Source organism: Amblyraja radiata, chromosome 3 (genome assembly GCF_010909765.2).
Source record: "Amblyraja radiata isolate CabotCenter1 chromosome 3, sAmbRad1.1.pri, whole genome shotgun sequence".
Classification (NCBI taxonomy): Eukaryota; Metazoa; Chordata; class Chondrichthyes; order Rajiformes; family Rajidae; genus Amblyraja; species Amblyraja radiata.
Genome location: NC_045958.1, coordinates 19486257 through 19513269, shown reverse-complemented (window position 1 = coordinate 19513269; position 27013 = coordinate 19486257). Strand labels below are relative to the sequence as shown.

General features: G+C 42.6%; 1 protein-coding gene across 1 annotated transcript in view; it reads right to left on the bottom strand.

Annotated features, from left to right (window-relative positions):
• Nucleotides 1-27013, bottom strand: part of fer (FER tyrosine kinase) — a 146358-nt gene that overhangs the window by 14986 nt on the left and 104359 nt on the right. Inside the window, exons 10-15 of the mRNA XM_033017393.1 lie at nt 23269-23361; nt 16366-16569; nt 12072-12194; nt 6834-6890; nt 1921-2036; nt 488-582 (exon numbers count right to left, since the gene is read on the bottom strand). Coding sequence (XP_032873284.1) covers nt 488-582; nt 1921-2036; nt 6834-6890; nt 12072-12194; nt 16366-16569; nt 23269-23361 — 688 coding nt within the window. The remainder of the gene's footprint in view (nt 1-487; nt 583-1920; nt 2037-6833; nt 6891-12071; nt 12195-16365; nt 16570-23268; nt 23362-27013) is intronic.

Genomic DNA, 27013 nt, shown 5'->3' with positions numbered 1-27013 from the left:
GATAACAAGATTTTTCAAGAGTGGCTCTTTCTTTATAAAAAGTGCAGCAGATGCTTTCCAATGCTGTTGATAGCCTGATCCAGTATTGATTAATGGAAAATGTTTAGGTGGTCAGCTGACACAGTCATTATGTTAAAAAAAAATTTGTTGCTACAACTAAAGCCCCGTATTTACAGGAAGGTAAGAAAAATGTGCAAATGATTTTAAAAGGAGAACCCAGAAAGGTGAAGATTTTGCAAAACTCAAAAGGCAAAAGCTCGTTAACATTTTGTTTGATACCTTATCCTGCAGTGGTCCAAATGGATAGATTTTTAACAATTGCAGTGTGCTTTTAAGATATATTTTAAAGTGCATTAAGGGGACTCATAGAAGGCAAAGATTTTAATGAACACATACATTGCAAACACTGCATTTTTTAAGGAAAATATTTTAAATAAATTGCTGTGAACACTTTAAAAATACAGACAATATCTGTATAAGATCTTACCTTGTATAAGCTCCATAACAATGTAAATGGGCTGCCGCTGGGTACAGACACCAATTAGTTTGACAATGTTTGGATGATCATACTGTTTTAGTATCCTGTTTAAAATTGAGATATTTATGCACAGAAAACTTGTCAAAGGGTTACACATTTCTTAGTATTTCAATGTAAATTTAACAATCTGACGAGAATTTCTATCCAATAGGAATAAATAACAAAAACTGATATCTCAAAGAAAGTTTAAGCCAAAAATAGCAATCAATAATTGTTACAAACTGACATTTTCACAATATAAGGTATCAGTTTCACGTAATTGCAGTTGAGGTGGTGATTCTCAAAGCCGACTCTATAACGTATCTATTGAATGTGACCTCCTTTTAGAAACATCAATGGCTCATTATGTAAAGATGCTTTCTTTCCCAGAAGCAATGAATGAAATGTTGTGTAATTTCAGTATTTTCAACTTTTTAGGAACTAGTGTTAGATTCATATCATAGGATATCTTGCAAGTTAATGTGAGGCCACTGAAGATAGCCAGAACTGGAAGAAGGTGATGTATAATAAGAGAAGAAAGTCTGCATGTTACCCATCTTCTAATAGAATCAAATAGATCATTCTAAGTTAATACACCATAAATTTAAAACAATGATCAACAGATGAGGAGTTGAGTGTGTTAACATATGATGAGCGTTTGCGGGCTCTGGGCCTGTCCTCGCTGGAGTTAAGAAGGATGTGGGGATCTCATTGAAACTTACCGAATAGTGAAAGGCCTGGGTAGAATGGATGTGGAGAGGATGTTTCCACTAGTAGGAGAGTCTAGGACGAGAAGCAATAGCCTCAGAATTAAAGGATGTTCCTTTTGGAAGGAGATGAGAAGGAATTCCTTTAGTCAGAGGGTGTTAAATCTGTGGAATTCATTGCCACAGAAGGTTATGGAGGCCGTCAATGGATATTTTTACGGCAAAGATAGATTCTTGATTAGTACGGATGTCAGGGGTTATGGGGAGATGGCAGGTAAATGGGGTTAGGAGGGAGGGAGAGATCAGCCACGATTGAATGGCAGAGCAAACTTGATGAGACGAATCGCTGAATTCTGCTCCTATCACTTATGAACATAAGATATTATCCAGTTTTAAATAAAATCAAAAACTAACAAAGCAATGTATTAATGTCATGGTCACAGAGGCAATCACTGACTAGAAAACACATGGACATACATATATGATTTACCAAAAGATTTTCACTGCAGATTATGATTTGCATGTAAAACTTGATGATGGTAAAGGAAAGCAAGAGTCATTCATTTTTGTTCTCACAGAAATTTCCATTACCTTATTTCAATTGATATTATTTCAGCATAAAGAGAATGGAAAGAATCACTTGTAACAAGTAAGTGCAATATATGTTTCTGTGTTCTCCAAGTACACAAAACCTACCTTGCTTCGGATAAAAACTTTATTTTTAGCTCCTGCGGCAAGTCTTCTTTGCATGTTTTTACAGCTACAGCAGTTTTATCTTTTAATGTTCCTTTGAAGACTTCTCCAAAATTTCCCTGAAATATATAACATCCAACTTAATCAAACATTCAAATTAAATACATGCATCATGATAAGGCAATGACATTTTCTTTGATTGTTGCTTGGCCAAAATACAGCTGTTATAAAATGAAGGATCATTGCATCTGCAGAACCTGTTTGGTCAATTTCTGTGTAAAGCTGAACGCTGCAAATCGGTGCCAGGAAGTCTAGGTCCTAGATTGAAATAACAGATAAGGTGAGGTCCAGATGTCCTCTCTATTGTTAAAATGTATGAGTACTTTGCAGAGAAACCCAGAGGTGTTGCAGATGCATTAGCAGGATTGGTTGGCTACAGAAGGATTGTAAATACTGTTAATAATGTTGCAAGGTGTTTGTGTTACTGTTTGATGATTGGCTGAAGTGTGAAGCCTTGTTTGAATTGTTTATACTCCCCAGGCGAATGTTGCATTACTTGGGTCAAGACTTCTTTCCAGAAACTTCTGTAGAAACATTGTAATGGGCTGCTTTGTAATTGGGTTGGGGGATTGTCAATAACACCTTAATGTAATCGATATCTGTGATTGGTTTGTTGGGGTTACCATCACCATGTAGATTTGCCCCACAGGGTTCGATGACCTATAAAAGGTAACCCCCACGAGGTTCGTTGTCGATCTTCTGGAGGAGCACTTGGGACTGCCTAACCTTTTGGAGGTGTCTGCTTGCACGAGGCTGAAGGGCTTGGACAAGCAGACACAAGGATCGATCACACGGTGGTTAGGTATTGTATAAAGGCGTCGTTATTATTTCATAAAATAAAGTTTAGTGGTCCAGTGCTTGACTCTGTGTTTTACTGAACTAGACTAAGGGGGGGTTAGCTCCAGGAGCATAATTACACTTTCCCTGTCTAATAGACTCTTACATGCTTCTTATTAATATTTAAAATTCTCAGATGAAATTTCTACAGGTATATTAAGTATCCATTATCAAAGTTTTCAAGAGCTTTAGATAGGAACAAATTGTCTATCAAAGATTTGGTGCTAACACTAAATCTTACTTCATCCTCACCCAACTGTGTCATTCAACCTAAGGGCCTCTCGCTGCACTGGTGAGCTGCATGGCATCCTCAGGCAAGGGTTTAAGTGGAGGGGTCTGTTTTCTCATTTGACACAATATGCGAGAGTAAAACAGCGGGACAGGCAGCATCTCTGGAGAGAAAGAATGGCTGACAGTTCCTGTCGAGACCCTTCTTCAGACAGAGAATCGGGGGTGAGTGAAACATAGAGATATGGAAGGGTAAGGTGTGAAAACACAGATCAAAGGGAACTAGTTCAACTAGTTTCACTAACTTCCTGATTACATTTTACTGATTGTATGCCTAGTTGTCACCTTCCCCTCAGCTAACAATGCACCATTCTACATTTCCTTGATCAGCATCCCCTTTGATCTGTTTTCACATCTTCCATATCTCTCTGTCTCCCTTTCCCCCGACTGTCTGAAGAAGGGTCTCAACCCGAAACATCACCCATTCCTTCTCTCCAGAGATGCTGCCTGTCATGCTGAGTTACTCCAGCGTTTTAAGTCTATCTTGAGTATAAACCAACATCTGCAGTTCCTTCCTACACATTCCTGCTTTCTAATTAACTCTGCATGGTGCTCAGATGTGGCGGCCCTGATTTGCTTCATGGAATATCTTATGGTGAAGTGTCGTCCGTACCTGCTGCAGGAATTTACCAGGTATCCTGACAGCAGTCTCCATCCCACATCACGCTGATGCTAAGTTTGCATATGAGAAACTACACATCACTGATAGCCTTGAAACAAAGTACCTCAAGGTGCTTTGTTCATAATAGCAAGCACTTCAATCAAGCCAACCTGAAAGGTATGCTGCCAAAATAATATGAACACATTTCCAGCCCAACCAGAGACCCAAACACCCTCAACTGCTACACAACCATCAAAAAAGCATATCACTCCATTCCCAGACGTCACTTTGGTAAATCTGATCATCTGGCTATGCTTCTACTCCCTGCTACAAGCAGAAACTGAAGTGGGAGGATCTAGTACAGAAAGTTGAGCAGTGCTGGTCTGAGGAAACAGATGAAATGCTTTGTGACTGCTTTGAGTCTGAATATGGCACTGCTGCACAGACTTCATTGGCAAGTGTATAAAGTACTATGTACCAAAGAAGAGAATATGTGTGTTCCCTAACAGGAAATCATGGATGAAACCACATGGTCCACTCTCGGGTGAAGTCCAAGTCTGTAGAGTGCAAGTCAAACAATCCTGAATGGTACAAGAAATGCATTGACGACCTTTGAAGAGTCATTAAGGGTGCCAAGTGGGAATTCTGGATCAAGCTGGAGACCCCAGGCAATGACACAGAAACTCGTATATTGTGATGAAGCTTCCACATTATGATGGGCTATAAACCCAGGAATTATTAGGTTAACATATGATGAGCGTTTAACGGCACTGGGTCTATATTCACTGGAGTTTAGAAGTATGATGGGGACCTCATTGAAATGTACAGAATGGTGAAAGGCTTGGATAGTGGACGTGGAGAGGATGTTTCCACTAGTGGGAGAGTCTAGGACTAGAGGTCATAGACTAAGAATTAAAGGATTTTCTTACAGGAAGGAGATGAGGAGAAATTTCTTTACTCAGATGGTGACTACAAAAAGCTGTGGAGGCCAAGTCAGTTGATACTTTTAAGGCAGAGATAGATTATTGACGTGCAGGTGTCAGAGGTTATGGGGAGAAGGCAGGAGAAGGCAGGAGAATGGGGTTAGGAGGGAGAGATAGATCAGCCATGATTGAATGGCAGAGTAGACTTGATGGGCCGAATGGCCTAATTCTACTCCTATCACTTATGATCTTGTGTTAAAGAGAAGGCGGGTAGTATCAAAGGCAACAATGGGTTCCTCCCCGATGAGTTCAATGCGTTCTGTCCACTTTGAAGAGAAGATGAGTGGAGGAACATCAGTAGAGGTACGTCACCCACTCCACTGGGCTCGTGTGCGCTGGTACCAATGATTAGATAGGATGGATATGGAGAGGACCTTTCTACTGGTGGGAGAGTCTAGGACCAGAGGTTATAGCCTCAGAACTAAAGCACATTCCTTTAGGAAGGAGATGAGAAGGAATTTCTTTAGTCAGAGGGTGGTGAATATGTGGAATTCTTTGCCACAGAAAGCTACAGAGGCCATCAATGGATATTTTTAAACAGTTAGATAGATTCTTGATTAGTACGAGTGCCAGGGGTTATGGAGAGAAGGCAGGAGAATGGAGTTAGGAGGGAGAGATAGATCAGCCATGATTGAATGGCAAAGTATAATAGCCAAATTCTGCTCCTATCACTTAAGACATGATTTCTGTGGCAGACATTAGATCGGCCTTCCTGATAGTGTGGCAGACATTAGATCGGCCTTCCTGATAGTGAATCCAGGGAAAACAAATGGCTCAGATGGAGTCCCTGGCCACATCCTCAGGACCGGTATGAATCAGCTGACAAAGGTATTCAAGTCTTTGACCTCTTGATATTCCATTCTGTGGTCCCCACTTGCTTCAAGAAGATCACCATCATCCTGGTGCCAATGCGAGACAGCGTATTGAATGACTATCGTCCATTGGCTCTAATATCCACCACCATGAAGTGCTTTCAGAAACTATTGATGCTGCACTAACTTCAGCCTCCCAGACAGCCTTGATCCACAACATATTGCTTCTTGTCGCAACAGGTTCACAGCAGACGCTATGTCCCTTGCGGTAAACCCATTTCTGGAACATAGATAATAAGGAATCCTATGTTAGGCTCCTATTTATCAACTAAAGCTCTGCCTTCATCACCATAATGCCATCTAAACTCATCTCCTAACCCATGGACCTAAGAATCAGCACCTCCCTCAGGCACTGGATCCTCATATCTCTGATACATGGACTATGATTAGTGAGGATAAGTAACAACACCTTCTCCAGAATAATTCTTAACACCTATGCCTGGCAAGGATGTGTTCTCAGTCCCCGACTATACTCCCTATACATTCATGATTCTGCAGCCATATTCGGCTCTAACTCTTCAAGTTTGCAGATGACACCACTGTGGTGGGCTGGATCGTGAATAATGATAAGACAGAGTACAGGAAGTGACGAAGGAAGAGAACTAAGTGGAGAACTTAGTAATATGGTGACGGGACCACAACCGCTGGCTCAAAGTCAGCAACATGAGGATGTAGTTTATTGTCTTCATGAAGTATGGTACAGAATATGCACAAATCAGCATCAATGGTGCCAAAGTGTAAATGATGAGAGCTTCAAGTTCCTTGGCGTTAATATTACCACCGATCTGTTGTGAACCAACAATAATGAAGTGGCAGCCAAGAAGGCACAACAAGAGACAGCCAAGAAGGCTGCGGAGGCACTAACCATGTATTGTCTTTCTGCTGACTGGTTAGCACGCAACAAATGTTGTTCACTGTACCTCGGTACACGTGACAATAAACTAAACTGTAACAACGTCTCTACTTCCTGAGGATGGAAATTTGACACATCTCGAATTGGTTTTTCAACTCCTACAAAAGCACCACGGAAAATATACTGTCTCTGCACCACAGCTGGGTTTGGGAATGGAGATCAATTAAAATAATGAATTAACAATTTAAAAACTAACTTTTGTTCATGTGGATAGACTGACGTGCTGATAGACTGAACACAGCATTTAAGGTTCAGATGATGGAATATACAGCAGCATCTTCTGAAAACACATTATGAAAATATAGCATTGCCTCCTCCGCCAAGTTAACTGATCAATCCATGAAAGCACTTTTTCCACTTACTTTGCCTAGCAACTCTCCAAGAGTGACATCATCATGATTGAGTACCCACTTCTTGTCCTGTGCCAAGGCAAAAATGCTTTAACAAGCTACATATTTTTCATAAAGCATATTTAATAGCAAATGTTACAAAAAACAGATCAAAGGTGTCTTTGTTAATAGTTCAAGTTTTATGAGAATTTTAAATTAACAAAACTGTGGTGTTGGTGGAACAATGAAAGAAAATCAATCATAAAATTGCTTAGAATAATCAACAAAAAGCAATGCCAGTTACCTACCATGATCAGCCACAACATTGAAAGCAAAGGACAACTCTTAAAATGATACAGTGCTTGTTTAAACTCATGGTTTACACATTTACACAGTCCTTTTCTAATGTACAGAAAATAACTGTATAAGAAATGGCAAATAAATTGATTTACACCCAACTGTCAGCACAAATGTTTTTGAATTTTTTTTCAAGCAATTGCATTAACCTTCTTATTGTAAAAATCATGATCACATCGCGGAAGAAAAACTTTCACATTTACCGTACTCACTGAAATACATTTCAATGTTCAACTATTAACCTTTGATTCTTACTAGTTTCAAAAGGCTTTTGAACCTCAGGTTTGTTTGAAAGCATTAAAAATTAGTCAATTTTGAGGAATTAAAGGTGGGGATTTGGCTCCAGAGATTGGCAAAGATATTCTCAATAGTTTCATGGGTAAAGCATGTTTTAGCTTGCCTTTGTGACCAGATTATTTCAGGCAAAGGCCTTGTAATATAATAGACACCTCTGCGGGAGTCCAGGGGTCTGTTGTCCAACAAATGCAAGTCGACTTATCATGTGGAAAGCAAATATCTGCAGTGGGCCCAACTCAGCAAAACCTATGCATTATATTGTTGCAGGCACCACCAATAAACACCAATGCCTCTGGGAGTTGGAGTGATGCTGAGACTAACCTAAAAGCTGACATAAAATTGGGATTGATCCGGTGGCAGAATTTGAGTTGGAATTGCTAGCCTCGAGAGCCTTTCTATATGAAATAAGAGTGATAATGTAACAGAAATTAAGTCATTGCACAAAGATCTTAATTGGAAATTTTCCATTTCACAGGGATCCTATTATCTGATAGCTACAGTATTAGCACAAGATAAATCATATCATTTGGATTTGTAATTTCAAATGTGAAGGTGAATTAGGTGCGGGATACTACTGAATATTTATTATTTATGGTAAACAGACTAAATTATTTGGGTCTCGACCCGAAACGTCACCCATTCCTTCTCTCCAGAGATGCTGCCTGTCCTGCTGAGTTACTCCAGCTTTTTGTATCTATCTTCAGACTAAATTATTTGACCAAAGCAACTGTTTCAACAGCAGATGGGATTACGACATTTGGCAGTGAAAGCTGCATAATACTGATTGAATTATTCATTGTTTACAAAACAATGTTAACAGAAAAGATTTTAAAGATATTTAAGAAACATTTAGACAGGTACATGGATAGGACAGGTTTAGAGAGATACTAGACCAAGTGCGGACCTGTTGGGCCCTGTCCCTCATCAAAATATTCCACCACTAACCCACAGCCCCCAACTGCGCAGACGCGGCTGAGTGGTTCCCGTTGTGACGCCAGAGATCCCTGTTGTGACGCGAGTCACGGCAACCCTCCCCCAACTGCTCCTCGCCATCGCTCTTCCTACCCCTCTCCTCCTCCATTCTCCCTCATCCCCCAGCACTCCCTCCCCCTCCTCTTCACTCTCACTCTTCTTTCCCCTACCTTCCTCCCCTCCCAAATCCCTCCCTCACCTCTCCCTCCCTCTCCTTTCTCCTACCCTCAGTCACTCCCTCCATAACCCCCCTCCCCTCCCTACCCCTCTCTCTCTCTATCTCCCTGCTCCCCCATTCCTCACCTCCCACCTATCCCACTCCCCCACTGTCCTCCTCTCCCTCCCACTCTCTACCTCCCCCACTACCTCCCCCCCTCCCCCCTCCTCTCCCTCTATCCCCCCTCCTCCCTCACTTCACCTTCCCCTCCCGCTCCCCCTCTATCCCCCTGCTCCCCCACTCCTCACCTCCCCCCCAGTCCCACCCCCCCACAATGAAAATCGCGATTTCCCTTTAAAATAACCTAAACACAATGTTAGCTCTTAATGAAAATGCAAGAACTTGATTAAAACTGAGTTTTGTTTTAAAATCCCAAATTTTTATGTAAATGAGATTCGGGATCCCACTGTGACGTCGAACACTGCTGACGGGCAGAACAAGTGGAAAAGTGGTTTAAACAGGCAGGTGGGACTAATGTAGACAGGGCATGTTGGTCAGTGTGGGCAAGTTGGCCAAAGGGCCTGTTTCCACGCTGTAAGACTGTAACTATAAAAGACTGCACATGCTGGAATCTGGAGCAAAAAAAACATCAAACTGCTGGAGGAACACAGCAGGTCAGGCAGCATCTGTACAGTGAAAAGAACAGTTAACATTTTGGGTCAAGACCCTTCCTCGAGACACGGAGGGGTGATAGCCAGTTTAAAGAAGTAGAGGCAGCGACAAGAGCTGCCACGTGGTAGTGGATCCAGGGAGGAGGATGGCTTGGTGGATGGAGTGGGGAGGATATAGGTGAAAATAACAATAGAGGCTGGTTCATAATTGGAGGAGGCAGATGATGGAATATGATGGGGAAAGGAAGGTGGGGCATGAGACGAATAAGGGAGACGGGGTGGGCAGATATAAGGTCATGTGATAGGAGCAGAATTAGGCCATTCGGTCCATCTACTCCGCCATTCAATCATGGCTGATCTATCGTTCCCTCCTAACCCCATTCTTCTGCCTTCTCCCCATTCCTCCTCACACCCATACAAATCAAGAATCTATATCTGCCTTAAAAATAATCAATGACGGCCTCCACAGCCTTTTGTGGCAAAGAATTCCACAGATTCACCACCTTCTGACTGAAGAAATCCTTTCTCATCTCCTTCCTAAAGGAACGGATGGGGGAAAGTAGGGTGGGAGGGTGTGTTAGGGCAAAGTAGGGTATGACTGAGAAGATCTGGGTGGATAGAGGGGAAGTAGATTACCTGAAGGTAGACAATTCAATGTTCATGTCATTGGGTTATATGCTACGGCGACACAATGCGAGGTGCTGTTTCTCTGGTTTGCATTCGATCTCATCCTGGTAGTGGAGGAGGCTGAAGATAGGCAGCTTGGTGTGGGAATGGGGAGGGGAACTGAAATGGCTATCAACAAGGAACTCTAGATAGCCATGGTGGTCAGAGCGCAACTGCACGGCAAAGCGGTCACTGAATTACGCCTGGTCTCACTGATGTAGAGGAGGCCACATCGAGAGCACCTAAAGCTGCAGATGAGTTGGGAGGAGGTGCAGGTGAATCTCGGTCTAACCTGCAAAGCCTACTGGGGCCTCTGGATGGAGGTGAGGGTGGAGGTTTAGGGACAGTTGCCAGACCTCCTATGGTTGCAGGAGGAATAATGGGTTGGGAGTGATGAGAGGACCAGGCATTCAGGTCCTTGCGCAAAGCAGAAAGGGGTGTGGAGGAGAAGATGTGACAGGTATTGGGATCATATTGCAATCTTCTGATCGTAGCCATCTGTTACAATTTCCCCATCCAACCTCTTTCTACCTCACAATCTCCCCTCCAACCCCTTTCTGCTTTTCACAGGGCCCAGTCTCCGTGACTCTCTCAGGTTCTATCATCCCTCCCCTTGCAACCGTAGGGGATTTGAAATGGCTAGCAACCAGCACTATACTTGTCCTTGCCCCTACACCACCTCCCTCACTTACATCCAGCTGTTCACTTCTTAAAGACAAGACAATTCACAATGGGTTAGGTAAACCAGCTCAAGCTTTACTGATCATCAGCCGGCGAGAGTGTCAGGGATACAGAGTCAAGTATTCAACAGACACTTAACTCTCCTGAACCATAATGAATGAAGACATACGGCATATTTTATAGTGTTTTGCAAACGTAGTCACGTTTATACAGAGTTGCAGCAATGACGTTTACCGCAAATCAATCACAGGCTGTACCCATTCAAAGTATACTTGTCACTAATACTATAATTGTCATACTGTGGTTATATCGATCACAAACGCTTGATCACAAAACGTTTTCATAACAGGAAACAGGTCCAGCATCTGTAGTACCTTCTTAAACAATGCAAGGATCTTTATCAGTTACCCACAGAAGTTTCTGTTTATCCAATTTCCAAGTCCACCGAAAACAACATTCTCTCCCACTATTATTAATTGTCTTTTCCTTAAGCATAACAGGAAGCACTATCAGAAAAGCTTGGTATGCAAGCCTCTAGCTTCCTGATCCCCATAGTTCCTCTAATATGGTACAGAATTATAAAACTTCAGTTTATTCAGAACCCAAAAAAGTCAAGCTAATCTTTTACTTAATAAAATATTTTACACTACAATTATTACATAACCAGGATATTCTCACTGCGACCCAACCAGCCCTTTGTAGGTGAGACAGATATTCATCTGCGTCTCCTTCAATCTTGTCTACTGCATCGTAGCTACTCTCAATGTAGCCTCCTCTACATCACTGAGGCCTAATGCAGACGAAGCAACCACTTTACCGAGCTACTGCATTCTGTCCTCCCTGGTCGCCTGAAGCTGCCGGTTGCTAGTCATTTCAAATCCCCTGCCCATAAGTGAGGCAAATGCCACCGAGTGGGCATGAACCTCTGGGCATGAACACTAAATTTTCCAACTTCTGATGATATGCTCCCCTTCCATCTGCCAAAATCCTCTCACATACCTTGCTTTGCCGAACCTTCTAACCCAGCTTCTTCCTAACCCAGTACATCTGTCCATCACCTACACACTCCTCCCACCGGGTCACAGTTCCCAATGTTCCAATTTGCCGACCACATCTCCCTTATTTGGTCTCATACTCCATTTTTCTTTCCCAGATTCCATCTTCTGCAACCACTGGTTATCTTCACAAAATTACGCCCCAACTTCCGTTTACCCCACCCTCTCAATTCCACCCTCCTCACATTGATCCACCTATCGCTTGCCAGCTTTTGTCTCTCCATTCACCTCATTATACTGTTTATCTCTTCCCCACACTCTCAGTCCAGAGGAAGGGTCTTCTCTCCATTTCCTTCACAGATGCTGCCTGACCAACAGAGTTCCTCCAGCAGTTTGTTCGTTGATAGAAAACAACGTTGCAGATCAATTTATTTCAGCACGGATAAAGTAAAGTGATGTCATATGGTTGCTGTACCTTAACAACAGGATTCAAAAGGACTACTCCTGATTTTTTTGTGATTACTTGCTTTGTGCTGTAATGATGTTCTAAAAGCTGAGGTATCGTGGGAAATCCAGTTCCTTCAAATCGATATTGATTCTGTGTAAAAGAATGAATAAAATACATAAATGTATTAACCAGCTTAAAAAAATGTTTTGCAAGTCAAATAACAACAGTCCAGCAATCTATAGTGTCTGAAAATTAAAAAAACGGAAACAGTAGAAATAAAGAACTGCAGAGGGTACACAAAATTGCTAGGGAAACTCAGCGGGTGCAGCAGCATCTATGGAGCGAAGGAAATAGGCGACGTTTCGGGCCGAAACCCTTCTTCAGACCTGCAGATGCTGGTTAACACACAAATTGCTGGAGTTAAGGGCCTGTCCCACTTGGGCATCATTTGTGTACATCCCAAACTCCTGGGGTGCCGCGTGCAACCGCGCGTCACTGCCTACGTCACCACGCACCATGCGCGCATCACGTGCGCGGCACGATGCACGAGTCGTGCGTCGTGACGCGTAAATGATGTTGCGTAAATTATCGCAAATGACGCCCAAGTAGGACAGGCCCTTAACTCTGCAGGTCAGGCAGCATCTCTGGAAAACATGGACTGGTGACGTTTCGGTTCAAGACCAAAGGAGAATTGAAGTACAAGCGGAATTGCTGGAAACACTCAACAAGATAGCCATCACCTGTGGAAATAGAAACAGAGTTAATGAAAGACCTGATGAAGGTCCTCAACTTGAAATGCTAACTCTGTTTCTTTAACCGTAGATGTTGCCTGATCTAAGTGTTTCTAGCACTTTATATTTTTAATTTATCTATAGTATCTATACTATTTTCACTTATGCTGATTATCATCATGTGGGTGTCAAGTAAAATTAAATGAAACAAAATAAACATTTTTTACCTCTTACTTTTAGAGATACAACATGAAAACCGGCCCTTTGGCCCATGGAGGCCATGCTGACCATCAATCACCCGTTCACACTAGTTCTATATCACTTATCCCCTTTTTGCATTCACTTTTTACACACTGGGGGGGATTTTATAGAGATCAATTAACCTACAAACTAGCATGTCTTTTGGATGCGGGAGGAACCGGAGCACTGGGAGGAAACCCATGAGTTCACATGGAGAACTTCCAAACTCCACACAGACAGAGCCCAGGATCAGGATCAAACCCGGGTCTCTGGCTCTGTGAGGCAACAGGGCTGCCTGCTGCACCAATGTGCTGGTAGACGGTGTCTTGTTTAGTACTGAGCGCTCTACAGCAAGCCCCAGGTAAGGAAAAGTTGTTGAGGGTTGGAAAAGATGAGGGTGGGTTATAACAATAAGAAGCAAGATTGAAAGGCCAGAAATAAGCAGGCCTGTATCTCAAACTCGATAAGCAGCATTGCAAAAACATACAGTTCCTTCCTGAAGTTTTCGGCAGCTTCCTTGAGCGGTCAGAGTTCACAAAGCTTGGCTTACTTGAACAAAGGCATTGATCTGGTAATGTGATTCATCAGTATAAATTGAAGGAACAAGCACCTTTCAGAGGAGAGTTAAAATAAGTAGAGCAGAGAGAGCCAAATACATATTCCAGCTTATGAATAGAAAGTATAGAAGGAAATAATGGCTTCTCTAGAGAGAATGCACAGGTGAATTGGGCTGAGTTGCATGCACATGTACTGTAAAATACTACATTTGTATGATAACTGTGTGCAGTTCTGGTCAGACCATTAGAGGAAGGATGTGGAGGTTTTGGAAAGGGTGCAAAGGAAATTTGCCTGTATTAGGGGATATTAGACTTGGATTGTTTTCTCTGGAGGTTGCAGGGAGATCTGACAGATGGATACAAAATTATGAGAGGCATAGATATGGACAGAATCTTTTTCTCAGAATGGAAAAATTAAATACTAGAGGGCATAGTTTTAAGGTGAGAGGAGCAACGTTTAAAGGAGATGTGCACGTCAAGATGTTTTACACAGAGGGTGGTGAGTGCCTGGAATGCATCGCCAGGAGTAATATTTGAGGCAGATATGATTCACCATCCTCTGACTAAGGACATTCCTCCTCATCTCCTTCCTCAAGGAACATCCTTTAATTCTGAGGCTATGGCCCCTGGTTCTAGACTCTCCCACTAGTGGAAACATCCTCTCCACATCCAGGTCTTTCACTATTCGGTAAGTTTCAAAGTGTTCCCCCCCTTATCCTTCTAAACTCCAGCGAGAATTACTTATACAATAAAAAAGCATCAAAGTTTTGTACTTTAAGGAAGTTGCAAACTATACAGAAAAGAAAAATAAACCTTCTGAGACTTGGATAGGCTACTTTATATAAAAAATAGACAAACGGGATAAAAAGAGTAGAAATGAGAAAAGCAAAGCTTCATTAATGCTCATCAATGCACCAAGCAGATATTCTAATTACAAAATTAATCATAAACATGACTTTTCAATGAACAATGCAAAATTAGGGAATGCACACTTTTCTGCATGATTACCATCTGCTATGAAATTCTACATTTGCTACAAGATATGCAAAGTAAGATCTTAACCAACAGGTCTACTCAGACTCAATCTTGGTACACACTGTTCAACCTACATCACCCCTGCTACAGAACCAGATTACTTCTATCTCTGACAGACATTAGCTGCAGGTAGCAGACAGCATTTGCGTTCATACACCCTTGTTGCATAAACCTTTGTCAAGTCATTCGCTAAAGCACCTGAATGAATAGAAACATAGAAATGGGTGCAGGAGGAGGCCATTCGGCCCTTCGAGCCAGCACCGCCATTAATTGTGATCATTCAGAATGATCCTTATACTCTAAAATAAAGGGCCTCTACCAACCTGCGACTGCCTATCAACATTTTACCAGAGGATAGGTCCATGACGAGACCACGAGAAACCTAGACCACTTTCCATAGGCAAGACCATCCCTCAATGAGGACACACATCAGCAAATGCCATCAACCATTCCTCCGCCCACCTGGCCAATCAATCCAGATCCTGCTGCAATCTTTCACATCCATCTTCACTGTCTGCAAAACCGCTCACTTTTGTATCATCAGCAAACTTGCTAATCTTGCCCTGTAAGTTCTCATCCAAATCATTGATGTAGGTGACAAACAGTAACGGGCCCAGCACCGAACCCTGAGGCACATCACTTGTCACAGGCCTCCAGTCCGAGAAGCAACCTTCCACCATCACCCTCTGCTTCCTTCCATGGAGCCAATTTGTTATCCATTCAGCTATCTCTCCTTGGATCCCAAGCGATCTTACCTTCCAGAGATGCCTACCACGTGGAACCTTGTCAAACGCCTTACTGAAATCTATGTAAACAACATCTACAGCTCTGCCCTCATCGACCTTTTTGGTCACGTCTTCAAAAAAATCAATCAGATTTGTGAGACACGACCTCCCACGTACAAAACCATGCTGACTATCCCTAATCAGCCCTTGCCCATCCAAATGCCTGTATAACTTATCCCTCAGAATACTCTCCAGTAACTTTCCAACTACAGATGTTAAGATCACCGGCCTATAGTTCCCAGCATTTTCCCTGCAGCCCTTCTTGAAAAGAGGCACAACATTTGCCACCCTCCAGTCTTCCGGCACCAATCCTGTATTTCAGGACGACTTGTCACGTAAATTTCAATCAGGGCTCCCGCAATTTCCTCGGATATATCTGATCAGGCCCTGGAGATTTGTCTACCTTCATACACGACAGCACCTTCAGTTATGGCAAGAGATTATCAGGAGCAGGGGGAATGACTCAAGAGCAAAAAAACAAAGTGCTGGAGAAACACAGCAGTTCAGGCAGCATCTGTGGAAGGAAATGGACAGGCGATGTTTTGTGTTGGCATCAATCTGCAAATTGATAGAGTAGAAGGGAGAAAGCTAGTAAAGTGAGGTGAGGAGAAGGAGCAATTCATGGGTGATTTCAAAAATCCCTTGAAAAACTGTCACTCCTTATGGAAAAGGAGGGCATTGAGGATCCCGGGTCCCTTCATTAGAAGTACTGAAAGTCTGGGGCACTCAGCCTCGCAAATGACCCACCCACCCACAATGTCAATTGTAGCACCAGAGCCAGAATCTGCAGATTCCACATTGGCTCCCTTAACTCTTTTAAAATGCACAGAACTAGGATGGGAACAAATAATACTTGATTATGAGGTACTGTCAAAGATAGATGAAAAGTTAACATTTTCATCTTTAACCTGCACAATAGGTTATCAGTGGATGAATACATTTAAAAATATTTTTTCCCTCCATAAGTACTTACGTCAGTATACTGGATGATAAAGTGTCTGCGTTGCCCTTCCGAGTAAACAGAAAGGACATATTCACCGGGTTTGCCGTGACTTTCTCGGACCAGAAAATCTCCTTGCTGTTTCAGCAGCTCCTGGGCTTCTATCCGAGGAACAGCTCCATGATACCAGTCTTGCTCAGGTAATGGTCTCTCACTGGACGGCACCACATCAAAGAACTAAAACAAGAAAAAAATGTGCAAACTATTCATAACAATGCTTGGCGACTAAAGAAACTACAAGGAAAATACTTAATAATAGGACCGAAAATAGAAGGCAGATAAATAAATAAGTTGCATTAACAAAGTAAATACATCAATTTGGCCTTCATCAGTCAGGGAATGGAGCATACAAGTTGGGACGTTATGTTAAAGTTGTACAAGACACAGTGAGGCCACTAAGTATTGTGTTTAGTTTTGGTCATCCTGCTACAGGAAAGATGCTGTGAAGGTGGATAGAATGTAGCAAAGATTTACGAGGATATTGCCAGGACTGGAGGGCCTGAACTATAGGGAGAGGTTGAGCAGGCTAAGACCTAATTCCTTAGAGAGCATAAAGCTGAGGGGTGATCTGATAGAGGTGTGTAAAATCATGAGGTGAATGTACACCATCTTTTACCTTGAGTAGTGGGATCAGGAACTGGAGGGCATAGGTTTACGTTGAGAGGGCAAAGATTTAATAGGAACCTGAGGGCCAACTGTTATCGAAGATAGAACAAAATACTGGAGTAACTCAGCGGGACAGGCAGCATCTCTGGAGAAAGGGAATGGGTGATGTTTCATGTTGAGATCCTTCTTCAGACTGCATCTGTAATTCCTTCCTACAAATTTGGCCAACTGTTATCTATGAGTATTGTGTTTACAGACCTGTTATGCTGCTGCATGTAAGAATTTCATCCTTCTGTTTTCGGTACATATGATAATTAGGCACACATGACTTTTGACTCCCTCTCTTGACTAATATCCCCCTCCCTTTCTCTTGTTTTCCATCCCAACCAAGCCAGTCATTTACTCCTTTCCCCTCCTCCGTATGCTCATCTCCTATCCCGAGACCTACATTTCCCTTTTCTCCTCCCTGTCCCCTTCCACCATTTACCTGCCTCTGGTTTTACATTTCATTCTTCCTCTACTTTCATTAGCAGACTTATTTTTGTTTCCTGATGACGTCACAATGGCTCTGCTCACGGCCAGCTATGCAGTTTTCAATGCGCAGCCTGCTGGGCACTGTTTTTGCACGAGCTGCGAGTTACGTTAACCCCCACCCACCCCACACGCAGTAATTTTGTCGCCTCCCGCTCGCCATGAATCGCACTCGACCGGCCGGCCTGCCCCACCCTGCCTGCAGCCCTTGGTCTAGTATTATACTAAAACTCTTCCCTTTGTTCTCAATATTCTAAATTTCAGTGCGTATGCATGGTTGTGTTGGCTTTCTTTTAATCTTCTTAACTTGTATCTTCTTCCAAAACGCTTGGCCACAACCTTCCCATTTTCACACATGCTACTCACATTTTTCCCCTCAACGGGATAAACATCTTCCCGTGGCATCTATATTACTAAAAGTCTGATCTTGACCGCTTTTGGCCCACTGTGCTGCGATTTCCGAGAGAACGCCGCCACCTACGGCCGTCATTTTTGGCCAACTCACTCAGAGCCCCCCTCCGCCTTCCGGGCCCGGAGGATTTTTCCCATCGGTGAAAAATCAGAGAGATATTCATGTTTTTTTAAAAAGTTGCCATTCTCTCTGCTGCCCCCGCTGGCGGCAGGGGGGAAGGACTATAAAACCTGGAAGTGTAGTCCCTCACTCAGTCTCTGCCAGACCCAGGAAGCGAGAGGGTCACGGCTCTCTGAGCTGCGAATAAAACTGAACACACTTCTACTCCACGGTGAGTCCCCTCGATGCGACTGTAAAGTGGCTGCTGCCCACTTGTTTGCCTCGCCTTTTTTAAAAGTTTGTATTCACAAAAGGAATTTTGGTTGTCAGGTGGCTGCAGCTCAATTGTTTGCTCGCCTTTTTAACAAGTTTGTGTTCGTAAAATGAATTTTGGTTGTCAGGTTGTTGCAGGCCAATTGTTTGCCTAGCCTTTTTTACCAAGTTTGTGTTCACAAAATGCATTTTGGTTGTCAGGTGGCTGCAGCCCAATTGTTTGCCTTGGCTTTTAAAATCGTTGCAACAGTTGGATGCCAGCCCAAGAATCCATTCGGCCCACAATGTCTATACTAGCCCTCTTGAAACCAGTACATTTGGCCCACAGCACCCATACTAGCGCAACAGCACGCCCCACCCACTGGCGAGCAATATTGGAATTGGTGGAGAAGTGGAATATTGCATTGGTGACCAGCCCCCCCGTGTGATGCTGGGACCCAACGGGTCCCACTCAGTCCAGTTCCAACCTATATTTCCAAAGTTTTTAAAGTTTTAATCGTTCCCCCCTCCCTCTCTATCCCACTCCCTCTCTAACCACACCTGCGCAGTTGGGAGTAATGCGTGAGTGGATAGGGTGGGGGAAAAGGAGCAAATTAATAATATTAATATAATATCAAGGGGGGGGGGGGTTAGTGTGTGTGTGTAGGGGGTGGTTAGTGTGTGAATGTGATGCTGCAGACCCCCCCCCCCCCCACCACCACAACCACGCGTTGAGGGGACGGGACCCAACAGGTCCCCCTTGGTCTAGTATTATACTAAAACTCTTCCCTTTGTTCTCAACATTCTAAATTTCCGTGTGTATGCACGGTTGTGTTGGCTTTCTTTTAATCTCTTTAATTTGTATCTTCTTCCTAAACGCTTGACCACAGCCTTCCCATTTTCACACATGCTACTCACATTTTTTCTCTCGATGGAATAAACATCTTCCCGTCGCATTCCAACCTATATTTCCAAAGTTTATGAAGTTTTAATCGTTTATTTCAAAATATTAACTGCTTTTCAGTTATGGATCTCATTTTCGCCACATCACAATTGGACAGGGGTGAGATATTGCAACCTTTATGTGTTTCGACGAATGCAATCTGGCGTGCACAATCAAATAAGATCAAATAGAACGTGATCCTCCCCCTCCCTCTCTAACCCCTCCCTCTCTGGCCCCCCTCTCCCCCCCTCTCCCTCTCTGGCCCCCCTCTCCCCCCCTCTCCCTCCCTGCCCCCCCCGCCACCCCCTCCCTCTCTGACCCCCTCTCCCTCTCCAGGGAGTGGTGAGTATTGGGCCTATGGGTGAGTGCTGGAGTATTGCGTTTGTGGACCAGCCCTCCCCTGTGTCTCTACCCCCCCACCCCTCCACCTCTACCACTCCCCCTCTCCCTCTCTACCCCGTCCCCCTCCCTCTCTACCCTCCTCCCTCTCCCTCTCTAACCGCGTCTGCGCAGTTGGGGTTATGCGTGAGTGGATAAGGCGGGGGTTGGGGGAAAAAGGAGCAAATGAATAATATTAATATCATATCAAGGGGGGAGGTTAGTATGTGTGTGGGGGGTGATTAGTGTGTGTGTGTGTGTGTGTGTGTGTGTGTGTGTGTATGTGTGTGTGTGTGTGTGTGTGTGTGACGCCGCAGGCCTCCGCCCCACAACCCAACGGGTCCCACTTGGTCTAGTTACATTTTAAAAGCGTTAAATGAGAGAATCCACGTACAAACTTTAGGCAGTTTTATAGAGAAATTGAGTAATTATGCCTCAGAAAGTAATTCTTAAGGGGTTGGACAGGCTAGATGCAGGAAGATTGTTCCCGATGTTGGGGAAGTCCAGAACAAGGGGTCACAGTTTAAGGATAAGGGGGAAATCTTTTAGGACCAAGATGAGGAAAACCTTTTTCACACAGAGAGTGGTGAATCTCTGGAATTCTCTCCCGCAGAAGGTAGTTGAGGCCAGTTCATTGGCTATATTTAAGAGGGAGTTAGATGTGGCCCTTGTGGCTAAAGGGATCAGGGGGTATGGAGAGAAGGCAGGTACAGGATACTGAGTTGGATGATCAGCCATGATCATATTGAATGGCGGTGCAGGCTCGAAGGGCCGAATGGCCTACTCCTGCACCTATTTTCTATGTTTCTATGTTTCTAAATGTTACACAATGTTGTAACATTTCCAGTACGTTTTATAGTGAACATAATTTATTAATATGTGGAATCATGTCAATAATTTCCCCCAATTATGGTTGAAAAGATTCCTGCTCAATGGCTGCGAACCAACATTGAACCCCCAGAACCTTCAAAGTTGCAGCACATGTAGATTAATGCACAAGTTATGATACTCTTCAATGTTGGCAAATACAAACAGAAATGTTATCATAACGACAGCAGATATTAGACTCTCCAATTCTTTAGCAAAGATATGAAGACCACACACTAGCAGCGACAGGATGTTTTTTCTGCTTCTGTGTAAACTAAATTTTAATTTTAGTTTTAGAGATACAGAGCAGAAACAGGCCCTTCGGCCAACCGGGTCCGCGCAGACCAGCGATCCTTGCACAGCAACACTATCCTACACCCACTAGGGACGAAACTGAAGATCTCGGAGTAAACCCACACAGATCACGGGGAGAACGCACAAATTCCGTACAGACAGCACCTGTAGTCGGGATCGAATCTGGGTCTCCGGCGCTGCATTCGTTGTAAGGCCGCAACTCTACCGCTGCCCCACCGTGACCGTCATGTCCATAAGCCCAACGTCCATAAACTGAATTCTGTAATCTGTCTTTTAATACTTAGAGCATAGAAGATACAGGACAATGCAGAAACAGACCCTTTGGCTCACGATGTCTGTCTTTAACATGATGGCTACTTAAATTAATCATTTTTGCCTGTATGTGCTCTATATCCCTTCATTCCATGCATATTCAAGTGTTTATCTAAAAGCCTTTTAAACACCACTATCTTTTCTGCTCCCAGTACCACCCCTGACAGCACGTTCCAGGCACCTATGACTGTCTGTATATGAAAAAAAAAACTTGCCCAGCACATTTCCTTTAAGTTTTCCCCCTCTAACCTTATAACTGTCCTCTAGTATCTGACAATTCCAGAGAAAATAATTCACGTTGGTTCAATCTCCCCTTAAAGCTAATACCCTCTAAGAGTGAAGAATTTTTAAATGTCATGTATACTGGCAATGAAATGATGAAATTCTTACTTGCTGTAGCTTAAAAGGTCTGTAAACACAATAACATGCAGATTAATATATAATAATCAGTAATACAATAAATGAATAACTATAATATTAAATGACCGAATAAGGGCAAAACCGAGCCTAGAATGTAACCAAAGACACGGTCCATATCAGAAATTAATGTTGTGTTGTGTTCAAGCGCCTAATGGTTGCTCGGGAGAAGCTACTCTTGAATCTTGTGGTCACAATTTTCAGGTTCCTTTACTTTGGATGGCTGTATCAAAATGAGCACGAGGCCATGGTGGTGTTGTTCTTTGATGATACTCACTGCCTTTTTGATATGCTTCCTATAGATCCCTTTGATAGCAAGGAGGTCAATACCCATGATGGGTCGGACAATTTCTACCAATTCTCTGTTATCTCCTTCATTCCTGGGCATTTGAGTTGCCAAACCGAACCTTGATACAGACCAATCAGCTCCTTAGTCTTAATGTTAAGTGCAAGATTATTTCTTTGGCACCATTCAATCATATTTATAATCTCCTGCCTGTACTCTGAGTCATCATTATCCATTACATGTCGAACAACGATGGTATTGTTGGTAAATTTAATGATGGCATTGGAACTGTGTCTGGCTAAACAGTGATATGTATGGAAAGAATAGAGCAGGAGACAAAACAGTATTCTGGTAAATCTCTTCTGTACCCTCTCCAAAGCTTCCAAATCCTTCCTGTAATGGGACAATCAGAACTGCACACAATGCTCCAAAGTTCTATAAAGGTGTAACATGACTTCCTGACCACAGGAAGCATACCACATGCCATATCTACTTCTACTGATACTTTCAGAGAGGAATGGAATTGGAACTCAAGATCCCTCGGTACATAAATCCTACGGAGAGTCCTGCTATTAACTGTATATATTCCTCTTACATTCGACCTCCCAAAGTGCAAAACCTCATACTTGCTCAGATTAAAATCAGCCTTTTCTCCACCCATATTTGCAACTGATCCATATCCTGTCATATCTATCCTTTGACAGCCCTATTCATAGTTCGCATCTCCACCAATGTTTATGTCATTTGGAAACTTACTAACCAACCCATCTACATTTTTGTCCAAATAATGTATTTATATAATAAACACAGGTCCCAGCAGTGATCTCTGCAAAACCTCATTAGTCACAGTACTCCAGCCAAAATAACATGGGTTTTAAACCAGTTCCGAATCCAGAATACAAAGGCTTGTGTTCCCATAAATCTTAATCTCTGCATCAGCCTACCGTGAGGGACCTTGTGAAGTGCCTTACTAAAGGCCATGTGGACAACATCTGCCCTACCCACATCAATCATCTTTGTCGCCTCTTCAAAGAAATCAAACAAGTTTGTAAGAAACATAATGAACATTGTAATGAAAACAAAAACATAAGTTTTGTTGTTTCATTGCTTAGCTTGCTACCATCTTGTATATTAAGCATAAATGCAAATAAGAGAGTGAGAGATCAGTGAAAATCTTAAACTGATACTGAACAATTTCAAATGAAAAAGTGATTGGGTCCCAATGTTTTTTTATATTAATTCATTTCTGTAATTATTACTCAAATGTACCAGATTATTATAAATGAGATACAAATAGCAGCAATGCAAAAATGGTTAATCTCCACATGTTCAGGGTAACTAGATAAGGAGAATGATTTCCAGTCTTTCCAGCAACATCCATGATTGTTTTGAAAATTATTGATTAAAAAAGCAGAAATTATATGGCAAATAATATCTAAGACAATATTGTTAACTTACGGATGAAGTTAAATAAGTCTTCGGTGATCGAATCATCCCTGCAATGGAGTGTCGAATGGAATCAAATTTTGAAACCTTATCTTTTCCTTTATCCTGAAAAAGAACACGGATCACTCAAGAAACAGAATGCACACATTCTTTAAAAACCTGTAAAATCAAACCTGATCAAAATGTAATTGTTATCTTTGTCAATCCATACAAGCCGAAGTGCAAATGGATTTTTTGCCAAGTTCAGTGTTGGGGAGGCAGAGGAGTGCTGGTATCTTACATTCGGGAACGGGTTGCGCTGGGGGATCAGGCCTCCCATGTGACAGGGACCCAACGGGGAGAGAGTTGGAATATTGCGTTGGGGGAGCAGATCCAACGGGTCTGCACTTGGTCTAGTACTCTACAAAACCACTTCAGCTGAGGATAGCAAGAACACGCCAAAGTAAATGCATTCCAAACAACTGTTTCCAATTTAGTTCATGCAGATCATCTAGATTCAGATGATTGAAAAATAACAAACTTACAAACAATAAACCCTATTATTCCGTGCAACTGCTTTATAAAACTGCTCATTGTAACTAGTCTCATTTGCACAGGAAGCATGGAAATAAGTGAGTTTGAATTATTTTACTTTATTTTATTGCTTTTAATTTGCCTTTTATAATTCTCTGCCTCCAGCAATGTTATATCTTCAATCATTATTGATATAATTCATCCCTTCTTTATCATTGGAAAGAGGAACTTAAATTTTACGACATTATTTGGCAGTCAAGATAACCTTATGGCTTTTGCCACTTGTTTACTTTAGTTTAGAGAAACAACGTGGAAACAGGCCCTTCGGCACACTGAGTACGTGCCGGTCAGTGATCACGCGTCACAGGTTCCATCCCACACCCTAGGGGCAATATTCACAAGAATATTAACCTGCAAACCTGCACGTCTTTGGGATGCGAGAGGAAACCTGAGCACCTGGAGAAAACCCACACGGTCACATGGTGAACTCCATACAGACAACACCTGTAGTCAGGATTGAACCTAGGTCTCTGGCTCTTTAAGGCAGCAAATCAACCACTGCGCCATTGTGCCGTCCTGTGAGTGAGGCTCATATGGAATTAAATGCTGATGTCCAAAGTTGCTGCTCAACCAAACACGACATTCGGTATTATGAAATTGTTATACTTCCGTGGTGGATATAAATCAAACTTGCTCCAGAAATGTATATTCCGTATTATATTTCCACACAACATAGGACGCTGTGAAAACAAAGAACTGCAGATGCTGGTTTACACAAAATGACACAAAGTGCTGGAGTAACTCAGTGGGTTAGGCAGCGCCTCTGGAGAACATGGATAGGTGACGTTTCAGGTCGTACCCTTCTTCAGACTGAGTGTGAGGTGGTGGTGGGGGAGGGGGCGAAGAAAGCTTGAAGAGAGGAGGGGCAGGACAAAGCCTGGCAAGTGCTAGGTGGACACAGGTGAGAGGGATTTTTGCTAGGCAGATGGTTAAACAAAAGACCAGGTGAAGATGTGAAACAAAAGTACTAAAGAGTTACGAGTTGTGAAGTTAGAGAAATTAATGTAGGTGGAAGTAGAGGGGGAGGGGAGAAATAGGTGCGAGTCCAGATGAGGTCCATGGGGAGTGGGACAAGGGTAGAGAAGGGAGGGACCATCTAAAATTAGAGAATTCAATGTGTATACCATTGGGCTGTAAGTTGCCCAAGCAGAATATGAGGTGTTGTTCCTCCAGTTTGTATGTGGCCTCATTCTGGCAATGGAGGAGGCCCATGAGAGAAAGGTTGGCATAGAAATGGAAAGAGAAGTTAAAATTGTTCACAACCAGGAGATCCAATAGGTTTTGGCGGGCCGACCACAAGTGTTCGGCAAACGGTCGCTGAGTCTACTCTGTTCATCCCATTGATTCTCTGCCGGCTCTCCAAGTCATCCCATCTCCAAGTAATCCCAGTATATCCATCTGTTACCCAATTCTCTGATTTACAGTGGCCAATTAACAACAACCAGCAAATCTTTGGGATTGGGGGGAAGAGATTAATTGTATTAGTGCATTTGGACTTTTGACAAAGTCACACATGAAAGATATGTTTAAAATAAAACCAGCATGGGATTGGGATAATATACCATAATGGATGCAAAGCACACTAAGCAGTCAGGCAGCATCAATGGAAAAATTAACAGATTTAATATTTCAGATCAAAAACTCTTTGTCAGAACTGGAAAAGAGGGAGAAAAAAAACTGTTAAGTTTTAGAAAGGTTGTTGGGAGGGATAGATAAAACAATCTTGTATTATTTTTGTGGTAAGGATGCAGGATAATCAAACAATGGGTCAGGCAGCAATCGCAGGGTAACATGGATAGGTGACATTTCAGGTTGGGACCCTTCTTCAGACTCAGCCCTTCTTCAGAATGGAGATATAAACCCCGGACACTGCAGTTAAAATTCAATCTATAGCAACTAGTTTTTGTAAATTACACAATTAAACACAACCAATTTTTAATATTGATTGATGATCCCAACCTCAGCAAGGCATTCAACAAGGTTCTGCATAGTAGGGTGCTCTGGAAGGTTAGATCCCACGGGATCCAAGGAGAGATAACTGAATGGATAGAAAATTGGCTTCATGGAAGGAAGCAGACGGTGATGGTTGAAGGTTGATTTTCGGATTGAAGGCATGTGACAAGTGGTGTGCCTCAGGATTCGGTGCTGGGCCCATTGCTGTTCGTCATCTATATCAATGTTTTGGATGAGAACCTACATGGCATTATTGGTAAGTTTGCAAATGACACAAAAGTGGGTGGTATTGTAGATAGTTGTCAAAAATTGCAGCAAGATCAAAAAATAAGAAGGGTTTCGGCCCGAAACATCACCTATTTCCTTCGCTCCATAGATGCTGCTGCACCTGCTGAGTTTCTCCAGCATTTTTGTGTACCTTCAAAAAATACATTGGTGAGCAGGCATTTAGAGTACATTGTTCAGTTCTGGGCACCATGTTTACAATGTTGTGTCAAGAAGTTGTCAAGCTGGAAAGCGTGCACAGAGGATTTACGAGGATTTTGCCAGGACGTGAAGGCCTGAGGAATCCTTTGAAATCTTTGAAAAACAGCTTGGGCAGATGTGCAAAATAAAACCAAAAGTAGAGCAAATTCATTTGCTGCCATCTGCTGGTTCAACCTCACCAATACAACATGAATATTGTCAGCAACACTGCCAACTTCTATTTCAAAGCTGTTCTGATCCATCTTTATCCGTTACCACATTAAGCACAAGATATATTGCATTCCTTTCAGATGTAAAAAAATCTTTCTTCCCCTTCATTTTGCTCCAGACCTATCTCACTCAGTCCCATGCCTTGCCATGTTTCTGTGATCCTGATCTTCTCATGATCCTGGATGATCATTTCTCAGCAGATATCTCGATTTCATTGCCCTTATATCCAGAATGCAGCAAAATCAAAGCCCAACATGACATTGAGCTCTTTTTCTGTTGTTATCAAAATCTACCACCATAACATCGACATCATTGTTTCCATTTTCCTCATTTATTGTTACAAAACTCTCTTTGGTTTTCAAAACTCAGATATAGTGTTCAAAATTTCTTACTGCTGGTACTGCTGTGATTTGTCTAAATTAGCTCAATATTCCAGAGGCCGTACATCAGCTCTTGGACACATCCGTGACCCCATCACAGAAAATCAGGCTATTGCCTCCCAGACAAACATTATCTTTCTTTGGGACATCCTTCC